Source organism: Bos grunniens, chromosome 1 (assembly GCF_055505025.1).
Source record: "Bos grunniens cultivar Pamir isolate PY7600 chromosome 1, Bosgru_T2T1.0, whole genome shotgun sequence".
NCBI classification, from domain to species: domain Eukaryota; kingdom Metazoa; phylum Chordata; class Mammalia; order Artiodactyla; family Bovidae; genus Bos; species Bos grunniens.
Window position 1 is genome coordinate 24,319,060 of NC_141165.1, and position 23,146 is coordinate 24,342,205.

General features: G+C 40.3%; 1 protein-coding gene and 1 long non-coding RNA gene across 13 annotated transcripts in view; one reads left to right on the plus strand and one right to left on the minus strand.

The window, feature by feature from the left end:
• PPP2R3A (protein phosphatase 2 regulatory subunit B''alpha) overlaps positions 1–23,146 on the plus strand; it is a 233,838-nt gene that overhangs the window by 96,025 nt on the left and 114,667 nt on the right. For all 11 annotated transcript variants that reach the window (XM_086353829.1, XM_086354208.1, XM_086354553.1 and 8 more), the window contains 2 exons: positions 692–795; positions 10,942–11,044. In XM_086353829.1, the coding sequence (XP_086209955.1) occupies positions 692–795; positions 10,942–11,044 (207 nt within the window). The remainder of the gene's footprint in view (positions 1–691; positions 796–10,941; positions 11,045–23,146) is intronic.
• On the minus strand, positions 11,501–16,914 carry LOC147379133 (uncharacterized). 2 transcript variants are annotated; one of them, XR_015146587.1, is made up of 3 exons: positions 16,423–16,914; positions 15,434–15,569; positions 11,501–11,698 (listed from the first exon to the last, which is right to left on the minus strand). It is a non-coding gene; the product is annotated as an uncharacterized LOC147379133 (long non-coding RNA). The 2 variants fall into 2 exon arrangements; XR_015146583.1 differs by lacking the exon at positions 11,501–11,698 and having other exon boundaries at positions 14,545–15,569.

A 23,146-nucleotide genomic window follows, 5' to 3' on the forward strand; every position in this document is an offset into this window, starting at 1 on the left:
ATCATTACCTTTTAGGATGTTGTATTTTAGTTCTTTCTAAGGCTGTTATAATATGTTGTCATTGGTGATATGTTCTGATATATAAATAAATGATAGCATTTTAATTTTTGCCTCCCATTTTTCACCTGAATTGTAACCATTTAAATAGATTTATAGCTGTTTTCTAAAACAGTCCAGGCTTTTCAGTTTCTCCTTGAACCTGGGGCCTAATAACACAGTAAGCAAAGGAGAAAAGGAGAGAGAGAGCGTATTGATACCAAGTGACTGGGTAGTAAAGGTGGCTCTATTTTTCTCCCATAGGAAGGGAGGCCATTTACACAACCATGACATTCAGTCACTTATTTTTCTTTCTAAAAGTAGAAAGTACGTGATGTAAGAGTGGTAGGAAGGGAGGGAGATTGGTTGCTTTAACTATAAAATTTACGGGAAAGAAACATCACTATAAATGTACTTTAAGAAAAGGCAGATGGATATTCATCTTCTTCGTGACACATGTCATCCTCTTGTATTGTTTTCCCCCTGATCGCTGAATCTGCCCCAGCTGATGTATCTGCTCCATCCCAGTTTTGCTCCCCCAGGTCCCCTTCTGTCCACTGTGGCCTGAAGGGTAAAAGCCACAAAGGCCCTTTCTATGGCCATGCCATCTCTTCACTGCGCCTTGGCTCACACTGCATTTGTGTTTTATTTGCAGGCCTGCGGCTGTCCTCTTTATTGGAAAGCCCCCATGTTCAGGGCTGCAGGGGGAGAGAGGACAGGATTTGTGTCAGCACAGTCATTCATCACCATATGGAGAAAGTAAGTAAGAGAGCAGCTACTCGGGCTGGGCAAGGAATTATCTGGTCCTCGTGACATGCTTTATAAAGGACACTAATTTTACTCATTCGTTAATTTCCCTCTTACCCTTTGTTTCAGCAAGTAAAATTCAATGATTGACAACTTTTTATGCCCACAAACAAATTCTTTCCCTAAGCCTTTATCTTACATGTCTCTGATCGTTAAAGCAGATCTCCAAAACTACTTGTTTAATAACTATTTGATAGTTTCTTAGTTTCACTTGTTAACAATTTGAGTCTTAGGATTGGACTCTTATAGCAGTGACATAAATGTTCCTTTAAGGGGAGCAAATCATACGTGTCACATGCTTTCATTCTCATCTGATCCAATTTAGAATTGTATCCAGTTGATTTATTAAAAATAACTGAATTCTGGGACTTCCCTGGTGGTCCAGTGGTTAAGACTCTGTGCTTCTAACCCAGGGGGCTCTGGTTCCATCCCTGGTCGAGAGTTAGGATTCCCACGTGCTGCATGGCCGAAAATAAAAAAAGATCTTTCTTTTAAAAAATAACTGAATTCTAATAGATTTTAGTCATTACTTTTTGAAAGCTCCAGTTAAGGAACAAAGGGTTAGTATATTTATAAAGATACTCCTGGATTTTAATATCCTGACAAGTTCTCTTGAATTTAAATCCAACTTGCTTCTCTCTTTTCTTTTTTCTGCCTTCTTTCTTTAGAAATTATTTATTGATATATTTATGCACAATTTAAGGGAATGTTATAGCTTGCCCCTTCTACCTCTTTTAACCGATCAGCCTTCTCTAAGTATGTTGCTCTTACTTTCTGGGCTGGATACCCTTCCTGATGAACTACTGGGAAATGCTGTTCACCTGCCATCACTATCATCACTGTTATTTAAAATCAGCATATAATAGCAGCAAAACTCAACTTCAGATCAGATCAGATCAGATCAGTCGCTCAGTCATGTCCAACTCTTTGCGACCCCATGAGTCTGGCATTCTGGAGGCAGCACGCCAGGCCTCCCTGTCCATCACCAACTCCCGGAGTTCACTCAGACTCACGTCCATCAAGTCAGTGATGCCATCCAGCCATCTCATCCTCTGTCGTCCTCTTCTCCTCCTGCCCCCAGTCCCTCCCAGCACCAGAATCTTTTCCAATGAATCAACTCTTCATATGAGGTGGCCAAAGTACTGGAGTTTCAGCTTTAGCATCATTCCTTCCAAAGAAATCTCAGGGCTGATCTCCTTCAGAAGGGACTGGTTGGATCTCCTTGCAGTCCAAGGGATTCTCAAGAGTCTTCTCCAACACCACAGTTCAAAAGCATCAATTCTTCGGTGCTCAGCCTTCTTCACAGTCCAACTCTCACATCCATACATGACCACAGGAAAAACCATAGCCTTGACTAGATGAACCTTTGTTGGCAGAGTAATGTCTCTGCTTTTGAATATGCTATCTAGGTTGGTCACAACTTTCCTTCCAAGGAGTAAGCGTCTTTTAATTTCATGGCTGCAGTCACCATCTGTAGTGATTTTGGAGCCCAAAAAAATAAAGTCTGACATTGTTTCCACTGTTTCCCCATCTGTTTCCCATGAAGTGGTGGGACTGGATGCCATGATCTTGGTTTTCTGAATGTTGAGCTTTAAGCCAACTTTTTCACTCTCCACTTTCACTTTCATCAAGAGGCTTTTGAGTTCCTCTTCACTTTCTGCCATAAGGGTGGTGTCATCTGCACATCTGAGGTTATTGGTATTTCTCCCAGCAATCTTGATTCCAATTTGTGTTTCTTCCAGTCCAGCATTTCTCATGATGTACTCTGTATATAAGGTAAATAAACAGGGTGACAATATACAGCCTTCACGAACTCCTTTTCCTATTTGGAACCAGTCTGTTGTTCCATGTCGAGTTCTAACTGTTGCTTCCTGACCTGCATACAAATTTCTCAAGAGGCAGATCAGGTGGTCTGGTATTCCCATTTCTTGAAGAATTTTCCACAGTTTATTGTGATCCACACAGTCAAAGGCTTTGGCATAGTCAATAAAGCAGAAATAGATGTTTTTCTGGAACTCTCTTGCTTTTTCCATGATCCAGCAGATATTGGCAATTTGATCTCTGGTTCCTCTGCCTTTTCTAAAACCAGCTTGAACATCTGGAAGTTCATGGTTCACATATTGCTGAAGCCTGGCTTGGAGAATTTTGAGCATTACTTTACTAGCATGTGAGATGAGTGCAATTGTGCGGTAGTTTGAGCATTCTTTGGCATTGCCTTTCTTTGGGATTGGAATGAAAACTGACCTTTTCCAGTCCTGTGGCCACTGCTGAGTTTTCCAAATTTGCTGGCATATTGAGTGCAGCACTTTCACAGCATCGTCTTTCAGGATTTGGAATAGCTCAACTGGAATTCCATCACCTCCACTAGCTTTGTTTGTAGCGCTGCTTTCTAAGTCCCACTTGACTTCACATTCCAGGATGTCTGGCTCTAGGTCAGTGATCACACCATCGTGATTATCTGGGTCGTGAAGATCTTTTTTGTACAGTTCTTCTGTGTATTCTTGCCATCTCTTCTTAATATCTTCTGCTTCTGTTAGGTCCATACCATCTCTGTCCTTTATCGAGCTCATCTTTGCATGAAATGTTCCTTTGGTATCTCTGATTTTCTTGAAGAGATCCCTAGTCTTTCCCATTCTGTTGTTTTCCTCTGTTTCTTTGCATTGATTGCTGAAGAAGGCTTTCTTATCTCTTCTTGCTATTCTTTGGAACTCTGCATTCAGATGTTTATATCTTTCCTTTTCTCCTTTGCTTTTCACTTCTCTTCTTTTCACAGCTATTTGTAAGGCCTCCCTAATCCTTTCCTGCCACCTCAAAGCCCTTACTAGTAAAATGCTTGAGAACATAAGTGATTAATAACTATATTCTTATTTTGAAAAATCTAGCCACAAGTTGAGTTCACCAAGTTCTTCTTGCACTACAATAGAACTAAAGTGATCAGGAATAGGAAAGACTAGAGATCTCTTTAAGAAAGTTAGAGATACCAGGGAACATTTCATGCAAGGATGGGCACAATAAAGGACAAAAACAGTATAGACCTAACAGAAACAGAAGATATTAAGAAGAGGTAGCAGAAGAACTACACAGAAAAGATCTTTATGACCCAGATAACCACGATGGTGTGATCACTCACCTAGAGCCAAACATACTGGAGTGTGAGGTCAAGTGGGCCTTAGGAAGCATCACTACAAACAAAACTAGTGGAGGTGTTGAAATTCCAGCTGAGCTATTTCAAATCATAAAAGATGATGCTGTTAAAGTGATGCACTCAGTATGCCAGCAAATTTGGAAAACTCAGCAGTGGCCACAGGACTAGAAAAGGTCAGTTTTCATTCCAATCCCAAAGAAAGGCAATGCCAAAGAATGTTCAAACTACCACACAATTGGACTCATCTCACACGCTAGCAAATTAATGCTCAAAATATTCCAAGCTAGGCTTCAACAGTACGTGAATTGTGAACTTCCAGATGTTCAAGCTGGATTTAGAAAAGACAGAGGAACCAGAGATCAAATTGCCAACATCTGTTGGATTATAGAAAAAGCTAGAGAATTCCAGAAAAACATCTGCTTCATTGACTATACTAAAGCCTTTGACTGTGTGGATCACAACCAACTGCGAAAAATTCTTAAAGAGATAGGAATACCAGACCCTTACCTGCCTCTTGAGAAATCTGTATGCAGGTCAAGAAGCAGCAGTTAGAACCTGACATGGAACAACAGACTGGTTCCAAACTGAGAAAGGATATGTCAAGGCTGTATATTGTCACCCTGCTTATTTAACTTTTATGCAGAGTACATCATGGGAAATGCCAGGTTGGATGAAGCACAAGCTTAAATTAAGATTTGGGAGAAACATCAATAGCTCAGATATGTAGATTACACCACCCTTATGACAAAAAGTGAAGAGGAACTCAAGAGCCCCTTGATGAAAGTGAAACAGGAGAGTGGAAAAGCTGGCTTAAAACTGAACATTCAAAAAACAAAAATCATGGCATCCAGTCCCATCACTTCATAGCAAATAGACAGGGAAACAATGGAAACAGTGACAGACTATTTTCTTGGACTCCAAAATCACTGCAGATGGTGACTACAGCCATGAAATTAAAAGACGCTCGCTGCTTGGAAGAAAAGCTATGACAAACCTAGAGAGCATATTAAAAAGCAGAGACATTACTTTGCCAACAAAAGTCCCTCTAGTCAAAGCTGTGATGTTTCCAATGGTTGTATGGATGTGAGAGTTGGACCATAAAGAAAGGTGACTGACAAAGAATTGATGCTTTTGAACTGTGGTGTTGGAGAAGACTCTTGAGAGTCCCTTGGACTGCAAGGAGATCAAACTAATCAGTCCTAAAGGAAATCAATCCTGAATCTTCATTGGAAGGACTGATGCTGAAGCTGAATCTCCAATACTTTGGCCACGTCATGCAAAGAACCAACTCACTGGAAAAGACCCTGATGCTGGGAATGACTGAAGGTAGGAGGAGAAGGGGACGACAGAGGATGAGATAGATGGCATCACTAACTCGGTGGACATGAGTTTGAGCAAGCTCTGGGAGACGGTGAAGGACAGGGCAACCTGGCATGCTGCAGTCCATGGAGCCGCAAAGAGTCGGATACGACTAAGTGACTGCACGACAACAAAGTGATGAGGAGAAATAAGACCACGAGTTCACACCAGAGCCAAAAGCTATAAGTGCCTCATGCTTTCCAGGTGAATTTTGATCATTCTGTTGCAGGGAATAGTTCTAAGTTGTTCAGATCCCAAGGACTGCAGTGGCCATGGGAGAATCACTCCTTATACACTAGTGGAATGACCCTCCAGAAGTCAGGGCCATGGTCACCATTCCCTCTCTCCTACTGCAAATAGGACACAGCTGGATAGAAGTCTAAAAAATGAGGTTTTTTCCAGTGTATGGTTAAGCAATAATAAAAGCACAATAATTTCTTGGAGTCCAGGATTAGCAAAAAAAGCACTAATTAGGCAGAAGTAAGCCAGTTTAAAAAAAAAAAATGGTATTTTCCATTCTGGCTATTGTGGCACCTAAAACCAGAGGGAAGAAAATAGAGCTGAAGGCCTAGGATTCCCTCTCCTTTCCCCACCAGTAAAGCCAGGACTTCAGCCGGGTGGTCTGCTTGTCTATTATTAGTTACTATTGTTGTTATTTTAAAGCAGCATATAACAGTAGCAGAATTGAAGAACTTGAAATGTGTAATGTTCTGGCTTTCAGCTACCTTCTCTCCCCTGGGTAGGTGACAGGCCCTAAAAAAGGCCTCAGGTAGAGTGTGAACAAAGGGTAGAGAGAACAGGGATGTTACACAGCTCTTGTCAGGGTATCTTCAGCCCCTGAATTCAACATTGTTGGCAAAACCCCTCTAACAGTCTGGGAAAGCAGCAAGAGTGAGTTGTGATTGTTTCAGATAAAAGTTTGAACAACCTGGGAGATTTCAAAAATAAATAAATAATAGGAAGTAGCTCATTCTATAAATGATTAGAGCCAGAGACAAGGGCTTGCATTCTAAGTTATTTTCACTATGCGAGGACCCTGTCTGGGTGAGCCTGAAGCTGACTGTGGCAGAAGAAAACTAGTAATCAACTTGTTTACCTACAATTAACTTTATAATGTTAAGGATAGTAACAGCCAGGTTTTTTTGGCCCTAAGACTGTGTCACTGAGATAGAGTGGACATTTATGTTGGTGGATAGAGCAGCAGCATCCACAACAGCTGTATTTCTTTATTGAGATGAATCATTTTCACTTTGCTGCTAAGTCACTTCAGTCGTGTCCGACTCTGTGCGACCCCATAGACGGCAGCCCACCAGGCTCCCGTCCCTGGGATTCTCCAGGCAAGAACACTGGGGTGGGTTGCCATTTCCTTCTCCAATGCATAAAAGAGAAAAGTGAAAGTGAAGTTGCTCAGTCGTGTCCGACTCTTAGCGACCCCATGGACAGCAGCCCACCAGGTTCCTCCGTCCATGAGATTTTCCAGGCAAGAGTACTGGAGTGGGGTGCCATTGCCTTTTCCCATTTTCACTTTATCTCCAAGGAAGAGAGATTTCTGCAAAGTCAAAAGGGGGAAAAAGGACATGAAGCACAAGTCCTCATTTTCCATTACTGCAGGAAACTGCTTATGAAATATATAGCATGAGCAACTGTCCCTGTCTTTTTTCCATTAAAAAAAAGAAAAAAAATCCTATGAATAGATAAGTGTAAGGTCTTTTTTTCTATTTTCTGGCCAGATACTATAATGACTGGAGTGCCCTCTAGTGGCAGCTCCTCTCTTGCGCGCTCAAAATGCCTTTTAAAAACCAGGGTGCTTTAAAGGAGCACCAAGTAGGGCTATTTTGGGAGACTAAGCAACTAAGCATGATGGTTTGAATTACCACACTTACCTTGAAGAAGACATGTGTTTATTTTTATAATTTTTTACAAATTGTACTCTTTGCTTAGTGACCTGGGTCCAACTTTAGCATATTAAGACTTTCAAGTACAAAAAAAAATAACAGAATTAAAACACCCACTCCAGTGTTCTTGCCTGGAGAATCTCAGGGACGGGGGAACCTGGCGGGCTGCCAGACGTCTATGGGGTTGCACAGAGTCAGACACGACTGAAGCGACTTAGCAGCAGCATATACATACACATGCTGACTTACCCCAGTAATAGGCTCTATATAATCTTGTGGGGAAAGTCAAATACAAAAGTCACAGCATAACAGTAAATAATTTTCCTCCTGTCCCAGTGCTCATGGGGTGGAGGTTTCTGAGCCCTCTTCTGAGTGTTTTGAGTGTGAACTCCTCACCAGGCTTTTGTTCCCCTGCCTCTGATCCCCCTCCCTTCCCTGTTCTGCTGCCCATTTCCTCTCTATTCTTTGACAACTGTTTCTGCTACAGTCAAGACATTTTTAGGGGAAAGAGATTGCTCCATAGCATTTCGTTTTGAGTTCCTAGATTACCAACTTTGTGACAGAACTCCTCTCAGAATCGGTAATATTGCTCCAACTTTTATATGCTTTACTTCTTACCTTTTCATGTCAAAGTGTCATTTGTTCATTAACAAAACAACATTTCATCTTAAGAGCTCTGGAAGATAGTTTAGAATAGCTATGTTTACCTTCTTTCTCCAGTTTTCGTGACTTTTATTATGTCTTTTTCTCCTGGCGAATGAAGTTCACCAGCCTCTAGCACTGGCTGAACATCATAATTCATCTTTTCTTTCTGTTGCATGCTTCTAATACCAAAAGGCCATACCTGACTTAACTTCACCCTCTCAGAATCTCTCATCTGGTATATCTGTGCAGTTTGTACATAGTGCTGCTATCCTTTCTTCATGAAAACACTATTTTCCAAAGACCTCCCTGCTTTTTGAACATCCCACTCATGTTCAAATCATAAGAGATGGTTCCCATCAGCACCTGTTTCACTGATCTCTTTCTGAAACGTGTATTTATTTAACTTTGGGAGCCTTAAGCATGCTGAAGAATGATAAGGAAAATAACTTTAAAGAGTGTTCTATGGCTTTAATAATCACAAATGGAATCAGTTAAGTGGATATCTGTTGGTCAGATCACAAACATTTTTTAAGAATCTTCAGTATGAAAGTCACTGTTTCTAGTGCTAAAGGAAAAAAAAAAAAAAAAAGAGCTATAACTTTGCCTGCCCTTTAGGTGCCAGAGAAATAAAAGGAAATCCATGGTACAATGGCATATGTAATACACATAAACTAAATATAGTACAAAGATCAGTAAGGGATTTAGCTATCAGAGAAGGCTTTTTGAAAGAGGTGAGTTATTAGCTGGACCTTAAAGAATAACCTGTATTCAGATAGCAAAGTTGGGAGAGGTGGTTTTCCAGGAGAGATAAACAGCATGAGAAATGGCACTAAGGCAAGAATGCACACGGCACACTCAGAGCAGAGTGGGTCAGGCCGGCTGCCCAGAGTGGACGTTTCAGTTTAGCAAAGTGGTGAGATAGGCATACTGGCTCTAGCCTAATTGAAGAGGGCCTTAAATGCCAAACTTAGATATTTAGATTTCCTCACATAAGTGGTAAAAAACTGTTGAACATTTTTGGAAAAGGGAATTATATAATCAAAGAATGTTTTAGAATGATGAATTATCTGTGATGTGAGGTTGGATGGACACTGAAGCCTGTTTTGACCTTCTTCCCTTCTGAAAGTCTCAGCATGAAATAAAAAGACCCTGGACTTCATGGTAAACTGGAAACAGGAAGGAAGAAATGGTTGTTTAAAATGTGTTCCCATGCTATATTCCAAGCACTAGTGGTCCAGGCTAGAAACCTGGAAGTCATCATGGACTTTCCCCACGTGTACCCCTCCACACCAGTCAACTATCATGTCCTTTCATTTTCAGCTGTATTTGCCCCTTTCTCTTCGTCTCACACTGCCAGTATTATTGCTCAAGCCCTTAGACAAACTTCTGCCTGGTATTTACGAAAAACACATCTGATCATGTTCCCTGTCCAAGTTAAAATTTTTCTGTGAATAGGCGGAAGTCCAGGCTTCTTGACCTGGACTTGACCTGGACCTGAATGTGAAAGGGCCTCCAGGATCTGATCCTAATGCTCATGTCCCCTTCCCTTCCCACCTCCAGTGCTTGCAGTTGCCCAAATAAGTTGTGCACTCTCATACCAGGCATTTGTACATGCAGCCCTCTTCTTTTTTTAATTTTATCCTTTAACTTTACAATATTGTATTGGTTTTGCCATATATCAAAATGAATCCGCCACAGGTATACATGTGTTCCCCATCCTGCACCCTCCTCCCTCCTCCCTCCCCATACCATCCCTCTGGGTCGTCCCAGTGTACCAGCCCCAAGCATCCGGTATTGTGCACCGAACCTGGACTGGCGACTCGTTTCATATATGATATTATACATATTTCAATGCCATTCTCCCAAATCATCCCACCCTCTCCCTCTCCCACAGAGTCCAAAAGACTGTTCTATACATCAGTGTCTCTTTTGCTGTCTCGTATACAGGGTTATTGTTACCATCTTTCTAAATTCCATATACATGCGTTAGTATACTGTATTGGTGTTTTTCTTTCTGGCTTACTTCACTCTGTATAACAGCTCTCTTGACCCACAGCAGCCCCTTTTCCACTTCACAACTCTTCAGGGAATCTCACTGGCCATCTTGTGTCTTTCCATGACACCCTGAATTTATTATTTCTCTAATAAGATTATCCTGGAATATGATCTTATTGGTGTATCTCTCTCACTGGACTGTAAGCTCCTTACAGGGCACAACACCATGTCTTATTTTCTTTGTATTCCAAATATACACAAGGCCAGACACAGTATCTGGCACACAATTAGCATTCAATAAATGATTAAAGAAGAAAAGCAAGAAAGTTTGGAGACTTAACTGGATGTGGAGAATAAGGAAGAGAAATAAGTTTGAAATGACTTCAAATTTTGAAGCCCAAATAACTTGGAGTGGTACCACAATTGACAAAAATAGACATCCATGAAAAGAACTGACTTTGAGAAGAAGATTCTAAATTTGGTTTTCACTATTTTGACTTTGCTATGTGAGTATAGCATCCAAATTGAAACGTCCAGCAATTAGCGGGATATGAGGAATTCTTAGAGCTTTAAGATTTAATAGCGCCTTCATTTTTTCTTAAGCCTGGTCCTTCAAAGTCTCATTTCAAAAGCCCCCTCAGGTTGGTCCTGAATGTCTGCAAACCTGGACAAACAGAAGTTCATGCCTTATGCGGTACATGGTGGTCCGTCAGATGTGTTCCCTCCTTGTGGGCAGCTCTGGAGTTCTGGTTCCAGATACCCTGAGCTAACCTGAATGGACATTCTTCACGTGTATTTTTACCTGCATTAGTTCAGTTGACTTGGTGTCTCAGAAGCATTCTACAAAAATAATATACCATCTTGTTGTTGAGCTTTAATTAAGAAGGCCCTTGTACAAAATCAGCAGCATGGAATTTTTTCCTTTTTTTTAATCATTGAAAAGAAAGCACTTGATTCTTGACCTAAATGGCCTTCAGACCAGACTGAAATTCCCAACTATTGATGTTGTGGTCACTGTTCACAGTAACCAATCTTCCTAAGCAGTCATTTCTTTTCTAGGTTGCTGAGTAACCATCATGATGATGCCTCTAAGTTTATCTGTCTTCTTGCAAAGCCCAGCTGCAGCTCTCTAGAACAGGATGATTTTATTCCTTTACTTCAGGTAATTTTCATTTCCTTTTAAAATGGGTTTTATTTTTAGTTTCAGAAGCTTTTAAAATTTTTTCAACTGTAAGATATGTCAATTGAGATATACTAATTTAGAGATTAGATTTCTAGACGAGTGGTTTCCAAGCTTATTTTAGCAGCAAAATTCTTTTGTTAAGTAAAAATTGATACAGATAATAGTATAAATAGATAGTATAAAACAGATAATAGTATATATATTATAGCCCAGATGAAACAGGGCTACTCCCACTGAAGCAGAAGAGAGAGGCCTTACTTAGGCTCCCCCTGTGCCCACCCACAGCAATCACAGAAGCACCTCCTGAAATCAGGCATTTGGCCTAGCTAATCAAGCTGACCTTCATTAAGGTTAAAGAGAAAGAGATCTCCAACAGAAAGAGCCCAGTGGGGGAATATTTATATCCAGGCCTTCTGATGAGAATCAGTTGCATGCCAATATTGAATCTGTTTTTATTACAGCATTCTTCATAGCTTGATACATTGCTTGTTAATGTATTCCATATCTAAATATTACATTTTCCTAAGTAGTTCACAAATTCCTTGAAGCTGAAGCCTGCCTTTCATTTCTGTTGAATGCACATCATTTTTTGAGTTGTTCTAGTAAATCCTTGTTGACTGTTAGTAAGGATGCCTGAAAAAGGGCAGAAAGATACATGGACATACTTTAGTTTTTTTTTAAGTTGTATTTGTGGCTACCATATTATTTTTTCTTTTAGATTTTTGAATTGCAACATATACACACATAAAAACACACTAATCATGATGCATCAATTAATTTTCACAATGTGAGCACTTCTGTGTAACTAGCACGCAGATGAAGAAACCAAACGGTACCAGCACCCCCAAACACTTCCTGCTCCCTGCCAGTCCCTGCCACTGTAGGGGAACCACTACCCTAACTTCTAGTGCTGTATGACAGATTCTAATTGTTGGAACAGTTATACATGTTCAGAAAATGAAGTTTGGATGTAATTTATTTTATGTGCAGGGTTTTGAGCTTATTTTAATCTGCATGATAGCTTTGATTATTCTTAAACTCTTCTGCGATATGTTTTTGTTCCCCTTTAAAAAGTATTCATGGGAATGAAGATTGTTAAGTTTTTCACATTTAATCGAGACCGTCATGTATAAAACCCAATGTTATGTGTTCCTATTTATGTTTTCTGTAAATTCTTCAGCCACCCCTCACCCTCACCCACTCATCCATTCCCGGCCCTACTCTGTCTCCTATAAACTGCATCTTTTTCACTCCGTTTGCTGACTAGCTTCAGGTTGGTCTGGCCAGTGGATCTCACTGCCAGGAGGTGGGAGGGCAGAGAAGAAAGAAGTTAGCATGTCTTCCCAACTGTTTGCTTCAGCATACTAATTGTATGTTTCTCTATAATTCAGCTAACGGGGCAAGGCCCCTTCTCCACAGTTGTGGTGCTTACTGGGCTCCTGTTGGTCTGTTCCTCCCTGGTCCCTTGGCCCTAAGGATTGTAACAGTATCTTTCTGTTGCTCATCCCTGGCACCTCCCATTCCCTTGTTTGTTCCCTTACCCACAACTCTTCATTTAGGTGCTTCATGAAAGATTCATATGGGAGAATTCTTTTTCCTGTGGGGACTACCCTGACTGAGTTTTATCAGAAACTTTAATAAAAGCTTTGACAGGAATATAAACTAAGCTATGCCAAGAGAATTATGAACAAACAACAAAATTAGTGGACATTTTTACTTCCTTCCCTTAAATATAAGAAGTTTTATTTTTATATAAAAATTGGATATGTGGCATCTGCTCATAAAAGAGGACAGACTGCTACCCCTCTCATTCTTTTCCAGACTCCTCTGAAGATAAATATTGATATGTTAAAAGGAATAAACCAATGAAAGTGAGTGGAATGTCAGAGAGGAACAGAGGAGGAAAAAAATCAATGTACAGGAGATCTAGTATTTCTTGAAGATAGAAAGTGGAAGCAAGCAAAGGAGACCACAGCCCAGAGCAAGGGGCTCTGGGAGAAGTGAGCTGCAGTGGAGAAGTGAGCTACTCTGTTCCACTCTGCTCATTAGGATCTCCCAGGGAGGCTATGAACTCAGAGTTGGCAGAGTTGATGTGAAGTACTAGGAATGGGGAATCACTGAAGGCTGGGGTACAGAGCAGTTGACCATTTGACTGCTTACCTGGTTCCCAAATATAAAGTGCAGCCGGACTGCACTTGGAGCATGTTAAGACAAATTTCAGTAGAGGAACATCCTAGATAGTATCTGGCCAGTACTTGTCAAAACTATCAAGGTCGTTAGAAACAAGGAAAGTCTGAAAAACTGTCTAAGCCAAAAGGAGCCTAAGGAGGCACAACAACTAAATGTAATATGAGATGCTAGAATAGAAGAAAAGACATTCACTTTTCACTTTCATGCATTGGAGAAGGAAATGGCAACCCACTCCAGTGTTCTTGCCTGGAGAATCCCAGGGATGGGGGAGCCTGGTGGGCTGCCATCTATGGGGTCGCACAGAGTCAGACACGACTGAAGCGACTTAGCAGCAGCAGCAGCAACTAAGGAAATGTGAATTAAGTATAGCCTTGAATAATAGTAATAATAATGTATCAATATTGGGTTATTAGTTATAACAAATGCTAATGTAAGATGTTAATAATTAGAGACCTGGGTACAGATATATGGGAACTTGACACTATCTTCTCAACTTTTCTGTAAGGCTAAAACTGTTCTTAAAAAGTCATTTTAAAAAAATAATTACTATATTCAGAGAGATTATGTAAGACAAGACTAGATGCTGACACAAGAAAGAGCTGTGCGAATTTCTTGGCCTGGCAACTAAAGTTAAGGATGTCTCTGGGGCACGCAAATGCACACATGTTAGAGAGAGAGAGAGAGACAGACAGAAGTGACGACATAAAGGACCCATTCAACTATTATACAGAGTGAAGTAAGCCAGAAAGAAAAACACCAATACAGTATACTAATGCATATATATGGAATTTAGAAAGATGGTAACAATAACCCTGTATACGGGACAGCAAAAGAGACACTGATGTATAGAACAGTCTTTTGGACTCTGTGGGAGAGGGAGAGGGTGGGATGATTTGGGAGAATGGCATTGAAATATGTATAATATCATATATGAAACAAGTCGCCAGTCCAGGTTCGATGCACGATACTGGATGCAAGAATTTCAGCATCTCACTAACTGGAATCTAGAGGAGAAAGAAGGGGGGAAATGGAAAGAAGGAAATCATCAAAGAAGTAATACAGAATCATCAAATAAATAATACAAGATGGAGAAAATTAGAAACACAGGAGTGATAGGATGGGTCCAAAGAGCAGAAACCCAGTGGGACTCCTTCAGATTCCTGTTTACTTTCTTGGGGAAGCACATCATGCCTGTGTGGCCATCATGTGATCAAAAACAGAATATGGCCCTCCAACCCAGCTCTCACGTTCCCTCTAGTCACTGCCCACAGAACCAGAATATTCAGAATATAAGTCTTTTGGTTGAAAGGAGCCTCTGAGTGGCAAACACAATTTTAAAAAGACACACATAAGTCCTCTTGAAATTTTAGAAAGCCACTGAAATCCTCCAGAGAGAAAAACCAGGTCACCCTAATAGGAATAAGAATTGGGGTGGTATTACATTCTCATTGGCAACCCTGGAGAAATGGGTTTGAACTCAGATTTCTATATCCTTCCAAGCTGTAGATCAGATATGAGTTTAGAATAAAGACATTTAAAAACTCAGAAAGTTTATCTCCTGTTTTCTTGGAGAGTTACTTGAATATATACTATAGCAAATTAAACAAACCAAGAAGAAATGCATGAGATCCAGGAAACAATGGATTCACTTAAGAGAATAAGTGAAATAAAGTCCCAGGTTGGCAACTGAAGAGCAGCCACTGCAGAATAGAGAAGACGGGATTTCTCTGGGAAGGAGCTAGGAGGGGAGGAGTGAGTCCATGCAATAGTTTTTATATTTAAGAACAGGGGAACTGAAGAATATAATGAATATGCAGCATTATGTGTCATAATGCTGAAGAAAGGCAGTTAGAAACTCTAAGCTGAAGAAAGGCAATTAGAAACTCTAAGAAAAATAAAAAAAACTCTGAAGTCATATATAAACATGATGCAAACTAAAATATGACAGGATTATAAACAACTGGTGGAAAGTAAGAAAAGGAAGTTCAAAGGACCCCAATAAAGCCTCATCTTCAGTTCAGTCGCTTAGTTGTGTCTGACTCTTTGCGACCCCATGGACTACAGCATGCCAAGCCTCCCTGTCCATCACCAACTCCCAGAGTTTATTCAAACTCATATCCATTGAGTCGGTGATGCCAACCAACCATCTCATTCTCTTTTGTCCCCTTCTCCTCCCACCTTCAATCTTTCCCAGCATCAGGGTCTTTTCCAGTGAGTCAGTTCTTCGCATGATGTGTCCAAAGTATTGGAGTTTCAGCTTCAGCATCGGTCCTTCAGTGAATATTCAGGACTGATTTCCTTTAGGATGCCTCACCTTAAAAAAAGAAAAAAAGGAAGTTCATTTAACTTCAGTGCCCAGAATATTCTCCTTTGAATGCCCAAGGGACATGATGTTGGACCAGTAAGAAATGATATGCATTCCTAGTATGCTGCTTAACTGGCATTCAACAGTATTTAGAGTCAAAATGTTGTAAAATATTTTAATGTATAACACCTATAAGTCATCCTATGAATAAACTGAAGAAAATTTTATTATGGTTGCAGAACAGTATTTAAGCAACCTGAACAATGTAGAAGTCAAAATATTGCCAAAATGTGAAGGAGAAAAAGAGAAAATAAAGGTAGAAGTGGTATTGTCATCATCCTATAAATAGAACTTAAGGCACTAAGATGAAATGGGGTGAAAATTAAATGTATAAATAGATTATTTCTCATTTACAGAGATAACCAATACAAAAACTAAAAATCATAACCACGATCATAACCACTGGGTAAAGGGGAGTAAAGTGGGCCAGTATAAATTAGCTAAATCCTCACCTTCCCTAGCAGAGAATCATAAACATTGTCTAAAGTTGATAAAGCTATAAAGAAAAGTAATTGTAACATAGTATTTCATTATACTTAAATAATTTATGTTTATCTTAAATTTATGTTTAATTATAGAGGTAAACAGCAAAAGAAATAAAAACATAAGTGATTCAACAGAAGTAGGGCTAAAGGTCCATGGACAGGGTAGGTTGGTAGAATGGTTCTTTCCATCATAAGTTTTTATATACTGCTTGATTTTATACCATATGTATATATAATTTTTTAATTTTTATTATGGAGAATTTTGAGCATCTACAAATGCAGAATGCTTTATGAACCTCCATATACCCACCACTCACCTCCAGCTCAGTTCTGTTCAGTTCAGTTGCTCAGTCGTGTCCGATTCTTTGCGACCCCATGAATTGCAGCACGCCAGGCCTCCCTGTCCATCACCAACTCCCAGAGTTCACTCAAACTTATGTCCATCGAGTCAGTGATGCCATCCAGCCATCTCATCCTCTGTCATTCCCCTTCTCCTCCTGCCCCCAATCCCTCCCAGCATCAGAGTCTTTTCCAATGAGTCAACTCTTCACATGAGGTAGCCAAAGTACTGGAGTTTCAGCTTTAGCATCAGTCCTTCCAAAGAACACCCAGGACTGATCTCCTTTAGAATGGACTGGTTGGATCTACTTGCAGTCCAAGAGACTCTCAAGAGTCTTCTCCAACACCACAGTTCAAAAGCATCAATTCTTCGGCGCTCAGCTTTCTTTATAGTCCAACTCTCACATCCATACATGACCACTGGAAAAACCATAGCCTTGACTAGACTGACCTCCAGTAATGATCAAAACCTAAAGAGACAGAGAATTTAAAAAACAGTAGCATTTTTAGTAAATTAAAATCTTGCTATGGGGAAAACATTAACAAAATAGACCAACAATTAGCTAATTTCATCAAGAAAAAAGAGAGAGCACTAATACACAAAATAAGAAATGACAAGGAGCAACAGAATAAATTTTTTAAAAATCATAAAAGACTATTTTTGCAGACCTCATATTTATTCGGAAATAAAATTGAAAACCTAGCTGGAATGGATAATTTCCTAGGAAACTGCTGCAGCTGCTGCCGCTAAGTCTCTTCAGTCGTGTCGGACTCTGTGGGACCCCATAGATGGCAGCCCACCAGGCTCCCCCGTCCCTGGGATTCTCCAGGCAAGAACACTGGAGTGGGTTGCCATTTCCTTCTCCAATGCATGAAAGTGAAAGTGAAGTCACTCGGTCGCGTCCGACTCGTAGCAACCCCATGGACTGCAGCCCACCAGGCTCCTTCATCCATGGGATTTTCCAGGCAAGAGTACTGGAGTGGGGTGCCATTGCCTTCTCCGTCCTAGGAAACTATATCTGACCAAAATTCATCCCATTTTATTTAGAAAGATTAATAGAGTAATTTCCTTGGAAGAAATAGAGATCTTTATTAAGAAACTACCCCACAAAAAGCAACAGGCCCAGGTAGTTTCAGGGGAATTCTATAAAACCCTCAAAGATCAGAGAGTCCTAATGCTCAGTAAATTATTCCAGAGAATTAGAAAGGAAGGAAAACTCCATAGCTCTTTCAATGAAATAACTATTAAACTGATATGTAAACCAAGTAAAGACAGTACAAAAAAGAAAACTGCAAATGAACCTAATTCATGATTAATGATAAAAAGTAACAAAATATTACCAAGCAGATGCACATAACCTGGTGGGATTTATTCCAGGAAGTCAAAATTGGTTCAAAATTAAGATCTTTATTAATATCACATATTGTATCTAAAAGAAAAATCATGATTGTCTCAAAAGATGCTGAAATAACTTTGGACAAAATTTTAACAACCATTCATAAAAACGCTCTGTGTGGATCACAATAAACTGTGGAAAATTCTTCAAGAGACGGGAATACCAGACCACCTGATCTGCCTCTTGAGAAATTTGTATGCAGGTCAGGAAGCAACAGTTAGAACTCGACATGGAACAACGACTGGTTCCAAATAGGAAAAGGAGTTTGTCAAGGCTGTATATTGTCACCCTGCTTATTTAACTTCTATGCAGAGTACATCATGAGAAACGCTGGACTGGAAGAAACACAAGCTGGAGTCAAGATTGCCGGAAGAAATATCAATAACCTCAGATATGCAGATGACACCACCCTTATGGCAGAAAGTGAAGAGGAACTCAAAAGCCTCTTAATGAAAGTGAAAGAGGAGAGTGAAAAAGTTGGCTTAAAGCTCAACATTCAGAAAATAAAGATCATGGCATCCAGTCCCACCACTTCATGGGAAATAGATGGGGAAACAGTGGAAACAGTGTCAGACTTTATTTTTCTGGGCTCCAAAATCACTACAGATGGTGACTGCAGCCATGAAATTAAAAGACGCTTACTCCTTGGAAGGAAAGTTATGACCAACCTAGATAGCATATTCAAAAGCAGAGACATTACTTTGCCAACAAAGGTTTGTCTAGTCAAGGCTATGGTTTTTCCAGTGGTCATGTATGGATGTGAGAGTTGGACTGTGAAGAAGGCTGAGCACCGAAGAATTGATGCTTTTGAACTGTGGTGTTGGAGAAGACTCTTGAGAATCCCTTGGACTGCAAGGAGATCCAACCAGTCCATTCTGAAGGAGATCAGCCCTGGGATTTCTTTGGAAGGGATGATGCTAAAGCTGAAACTCCAGTACTTTGGCCACCTCATGCGAAGAGTTGACTCATTGGAAAAGACTCTGATGCTGGGAGGGATTGGGGGCAGGAGGAGAAGGGGACAACAGAGGATGAGATGGCTGGATGGCATCACTGACTCGATGGACGTGAGTCTGAGTGAACTCTGGGAGTTGGTGATGGCCAGGGAGGCCTGGCGTGCTGCGATTCATGGGGTCACAAAAAGTCGGACACGACTGAGCAACTGATCTGATCTGATCTGATAAAAACGCTCAAGGGACTTCCTGGCAGTCCAATAGTTAAGGCTCTATGCTTCCACTGCAGAGGTCACAACAGGTTCAATACCTGGTTAGGGAACTGTTAATAAGATCTGATATGCCATATGGCACAGCCAAAAAAAACCTGCTCAAGAAAGTAGGTATTTGAGATACTTTCTTAACATTGTTACAATGTATATACCTAATGCTAAAGCCAGTGTGTTATTTAATAAGGAAATATTAAAGGCCTTTCTATTAAGATCAGAAACAGGGCAAGGATGCCACTGTCCCAGTACTGTTCAACATTGTACTAGAGTAATTATACCAGAGAAAACAACTAGAGGCATAAGAATGGTTGGAGACATTGTTAATTGGCTATAGTAAGTGAAAGTTGCTCAGTTGTATCCGACTGGAGTGGGTAGCCTTTCCCTTCTCCAGGGGATCTTCCCAACCCAGGGATCAGTCCCAGGTCTCCTTCATTGCAGGCGGATTCTTTACCAACTGAGCTGAAGCCCTACTTCAATACAAAATTAAAAGTTTTTAAAAAAAAGAATGGTTGAAGAAGTATCTATTCATAAATGGCATGACAGTAAACCTGGAAATTCAAGAGAATCAGTGATAGAACTCAAACAATAAAAGAATTCAGTAAAATAGTAGGAAATAAAATTAACATACAAAATCAACAGATCTTCTGTTTATTACCAAAATGGAGTAACTGGGACTGGATTTGCCTTGCCATTTGAAACAACAAAAAACATCAGGCAAGAAATACAAAACAGTGGTTTTCAAGATGGCAGACATCTGGCAACAAGAGTGATTTCTGAGAAGCAGAAAACAAACAAGGTTAGCCTTATAATTTCCTTGAGAGAGTTTCCAAGCCACAGTGTACTGCTGGGGACCCTAAGCGGGGTTCAGCGAACTCCTGAGTTTAGGAGAGTTGAGAATCTGGAAGAAAAAGTAGCTAGAATTCTCAAGGCAGAGCACCAAAGAGGAAAGAAGTACACAGAGAGAAAACTCCAGAGATCTTCAGAAGTCCTCCATGAGAATCCAGCAGATATATCTGAGGATAGTCGCCAAAGGTGAAGAAGTGAAGTGAACGTTGCTCAGTCATGTCTGACTCTTTGCAACCAAAATTGGGACCATACCTGTGGGTCACACACAGCCAAGAATAGTATCTGACCCTACCACCCAGACTGGAAAACTTCATAAGACGTAGCACTGAGTAGTCATAGGAGTCTTGCCTCAGTTGTTATTTAGTCACTAAGTTGAGTCTGACTATTTTGCAACCCCATGGACTGTAGCCCACTAGGTTCCTCTGTTCATGGGGCTTCCCAGGCAAGAATACTAGAGTGGGTTGCCATTTCCTTCTCCAGGATATCTTCCCAACCCAGGGATGGTACCTGTGTCTCCTGTATTGCCAGATGGATTCTTTACCCCTGAGTCACCAGGGAATCCCTCTTGCCTCAGTAGTGAAAGTGAAAATGAACTCGCCCAGTCATGTCCAGCTCTTTACAACCACATGGACCGTAGCCTACCAGGTTTCTCTGTCCATGGAATTTTCCAGACAAGAGTACCAGAGTGGGTTGCATTTCCTTCTCCAGGGGATCTTCCTGACTCAGGGATCGAACCCAGGTCTCCCACATTGTGGGCAGACGCCTGAGCCACCTGCCTGAGTAGTGGGGGAGAATAATTAGCCCCAGAATAGACAGTGCTGGGTCCTGTCTAACAGATCAGGAAAGCACAATCTAGAAGGATGAAAGGTTTTTCAAAGTGACTTAATAGCATCCCAGAACAGAAAATATGTATTCTATTCAGAAGTTTAGAATAAGAATACAAAAATATCCAACCCTCAAAAAGACAAAATTCAAAATGACTGGCGTCATCAGGCATGCCAGGAAACAGAAGAATACAATTGATAATTAGGAGAAAAACCAATCAATTGAAACTGACTTGGAACTGACATAGATTTTAAAATTAGCAGATAAGTATATTAAATATCAAAACTGAACACTTTTTTAAAGACCCAAATTGAACTTATAGAGATGAAAACTAAGGTGTCTGGAGTGAAAGATATACCAGATTGGATTGACAGCAGATTAAACATTGCAAATGAAATGGATAGTGAACTTGAAGAAATAGAATAGAAACTACCCAAAATGAGACACAGAGACACATAAAAAGAATTAAAGGAAAATGCAAAGAGCATCAGTGAGCTGTGGAACCTGGCTTTAAGCAACTTAACATAAATGGAAGAGAGGATGCTGTAAAATATTTGTCAGGTCTTAGCCCAAGGACAGAGCTTCTAAAGCCTTGGAATTTCCTGAATTATAAGTGTCTGTGTTCTTCATGGTGGGCTCCTGGGACCATGCCTACATTTATACTAATGAGGTGACTCATCATGAGCCCCAGTGTAGTTCTAGGATGAGAGCCTGCCATGCTGGAAGGGCAACCACATGAATAAAGGTTGAGGCTTTCAGCCAGGTGATAACCTGAGATCAGATTATCAGCCTGATCTCCAATAAAGGGAGGAAGCATGGAGATTGAATCCAATCATATGGCCAATGATTCAGTTAATCATGTCTATATAATGAAACCCAGTTAAAAACTGGACACTGAAGCACAATTGAGCTCCCCTGGTTAATGATACACAGTGATGTGCTGAAAGTGTAACTTGTCTTGGGGACACAGAAGCTCCACGTTTCAGACCTTGCCCTGTGCATCTCTTACTTGGCTTGTCCTGATTTGTATTCTTTATAATAGAGTAGAAATCATAATATAGTACTTTCCTCGGTTCTGTGTATAGTGTTTGCCCAGTTCTGTCATTTGGGAAAGTTGTTGAACCTCAGAGGATAATGGAAACCCCCAAATTTATAACCAGTTAGTCAGAAGTGTGGGTAGCCTGGGAACCCCAGAGTTATGGCTGGTGTCTGAAGTAAGACGAGTCTTGTTTAGAACTGTGTCGTTAACCTCTGAAATCTGCACTAACTCTGGATGGTTAGTGCTGAAATTACATTGCACGGGGACCAAAAATTATTTGAAGAGATAATGGCCCAGAATTTTCTGTACTTGATAAAAACTATAAACCCACAAACCTAAGATTTTGATAAGCGCAAAGCTCAAGAAACACAAAATTATACCAGTGAAAGTAAAAGTCACACAGTCGTGTCCAACTCTTTGCTACCCCATGGACCATGGTCCATGGAATTCTCCAGGCCAGAATACTAGAGTGGGTAGCCTTTCCCTTCTCCAGGGGATCTTCCCAACCCAAGGATCAAACCCAGGTCTCCCACCATTGCAGGAGATTCTTTACCACCTGAGCCACAAGGGAAGCCCAGGAATACTGGAGTGGGTAACCTATACGTTCTCTAGCAGATCTTCCCGACCCAGGAATTGAACTGGGATCTCCTGCATCACAGGAGGATTCTTTACCAACTGAGCTATGGCACATCACAATAAAGTAGCTCAAAATCAATAATAGAAAGTTTGAAAAGTAGCCAGAGAAAATAGTCACATTTCATAGAGTGGAACAAAGATAAAGATGACAGTGGATTTCGTGTTGGAAAAATCCAAGCCAGAAGACAGAGGAGCAACATCTCTAAAGTGCTGAAAGAAAAGAACAGTCAACCTTGAATACTATACCCAATGAAAATATCCTTCAAAAATGAAGGTAGACTAAAGATTTTTATTTTTGGACATAAAAAACTCAAAGAATTCATCACCAGCAGAAATGCATTACAAGAGATGTGTTTCATTTGTTTGTTTTTTAAAAAAGTTGTTTATGCAAGGAGGAATATAATACCAGATGGAAATACAAGTCTACACAAAGGAATGAGCTCCAGAAGTAGTAACTACATACATGTGATTTCTTATTATTCACATCTCTTTAGAAGAAAATTAACTCTTTAAATGAAGCTATCAACACTGCATTATGTTATTTCTAACATATGTTTAAATACAATTTAACAACAATAGCATAAAGATTAGGAGAAGAGAAATAGAAGTATATTGTTATGGTTCACATATAATCCATGAAGTTGTTTAACATTTCTTGCAAGTAGATTATACTAAGTTAAAGATGTATGTTGTAACCTCTGATGTACCTCTGAAATAACAAGAGCTATAGCTATAGTTAT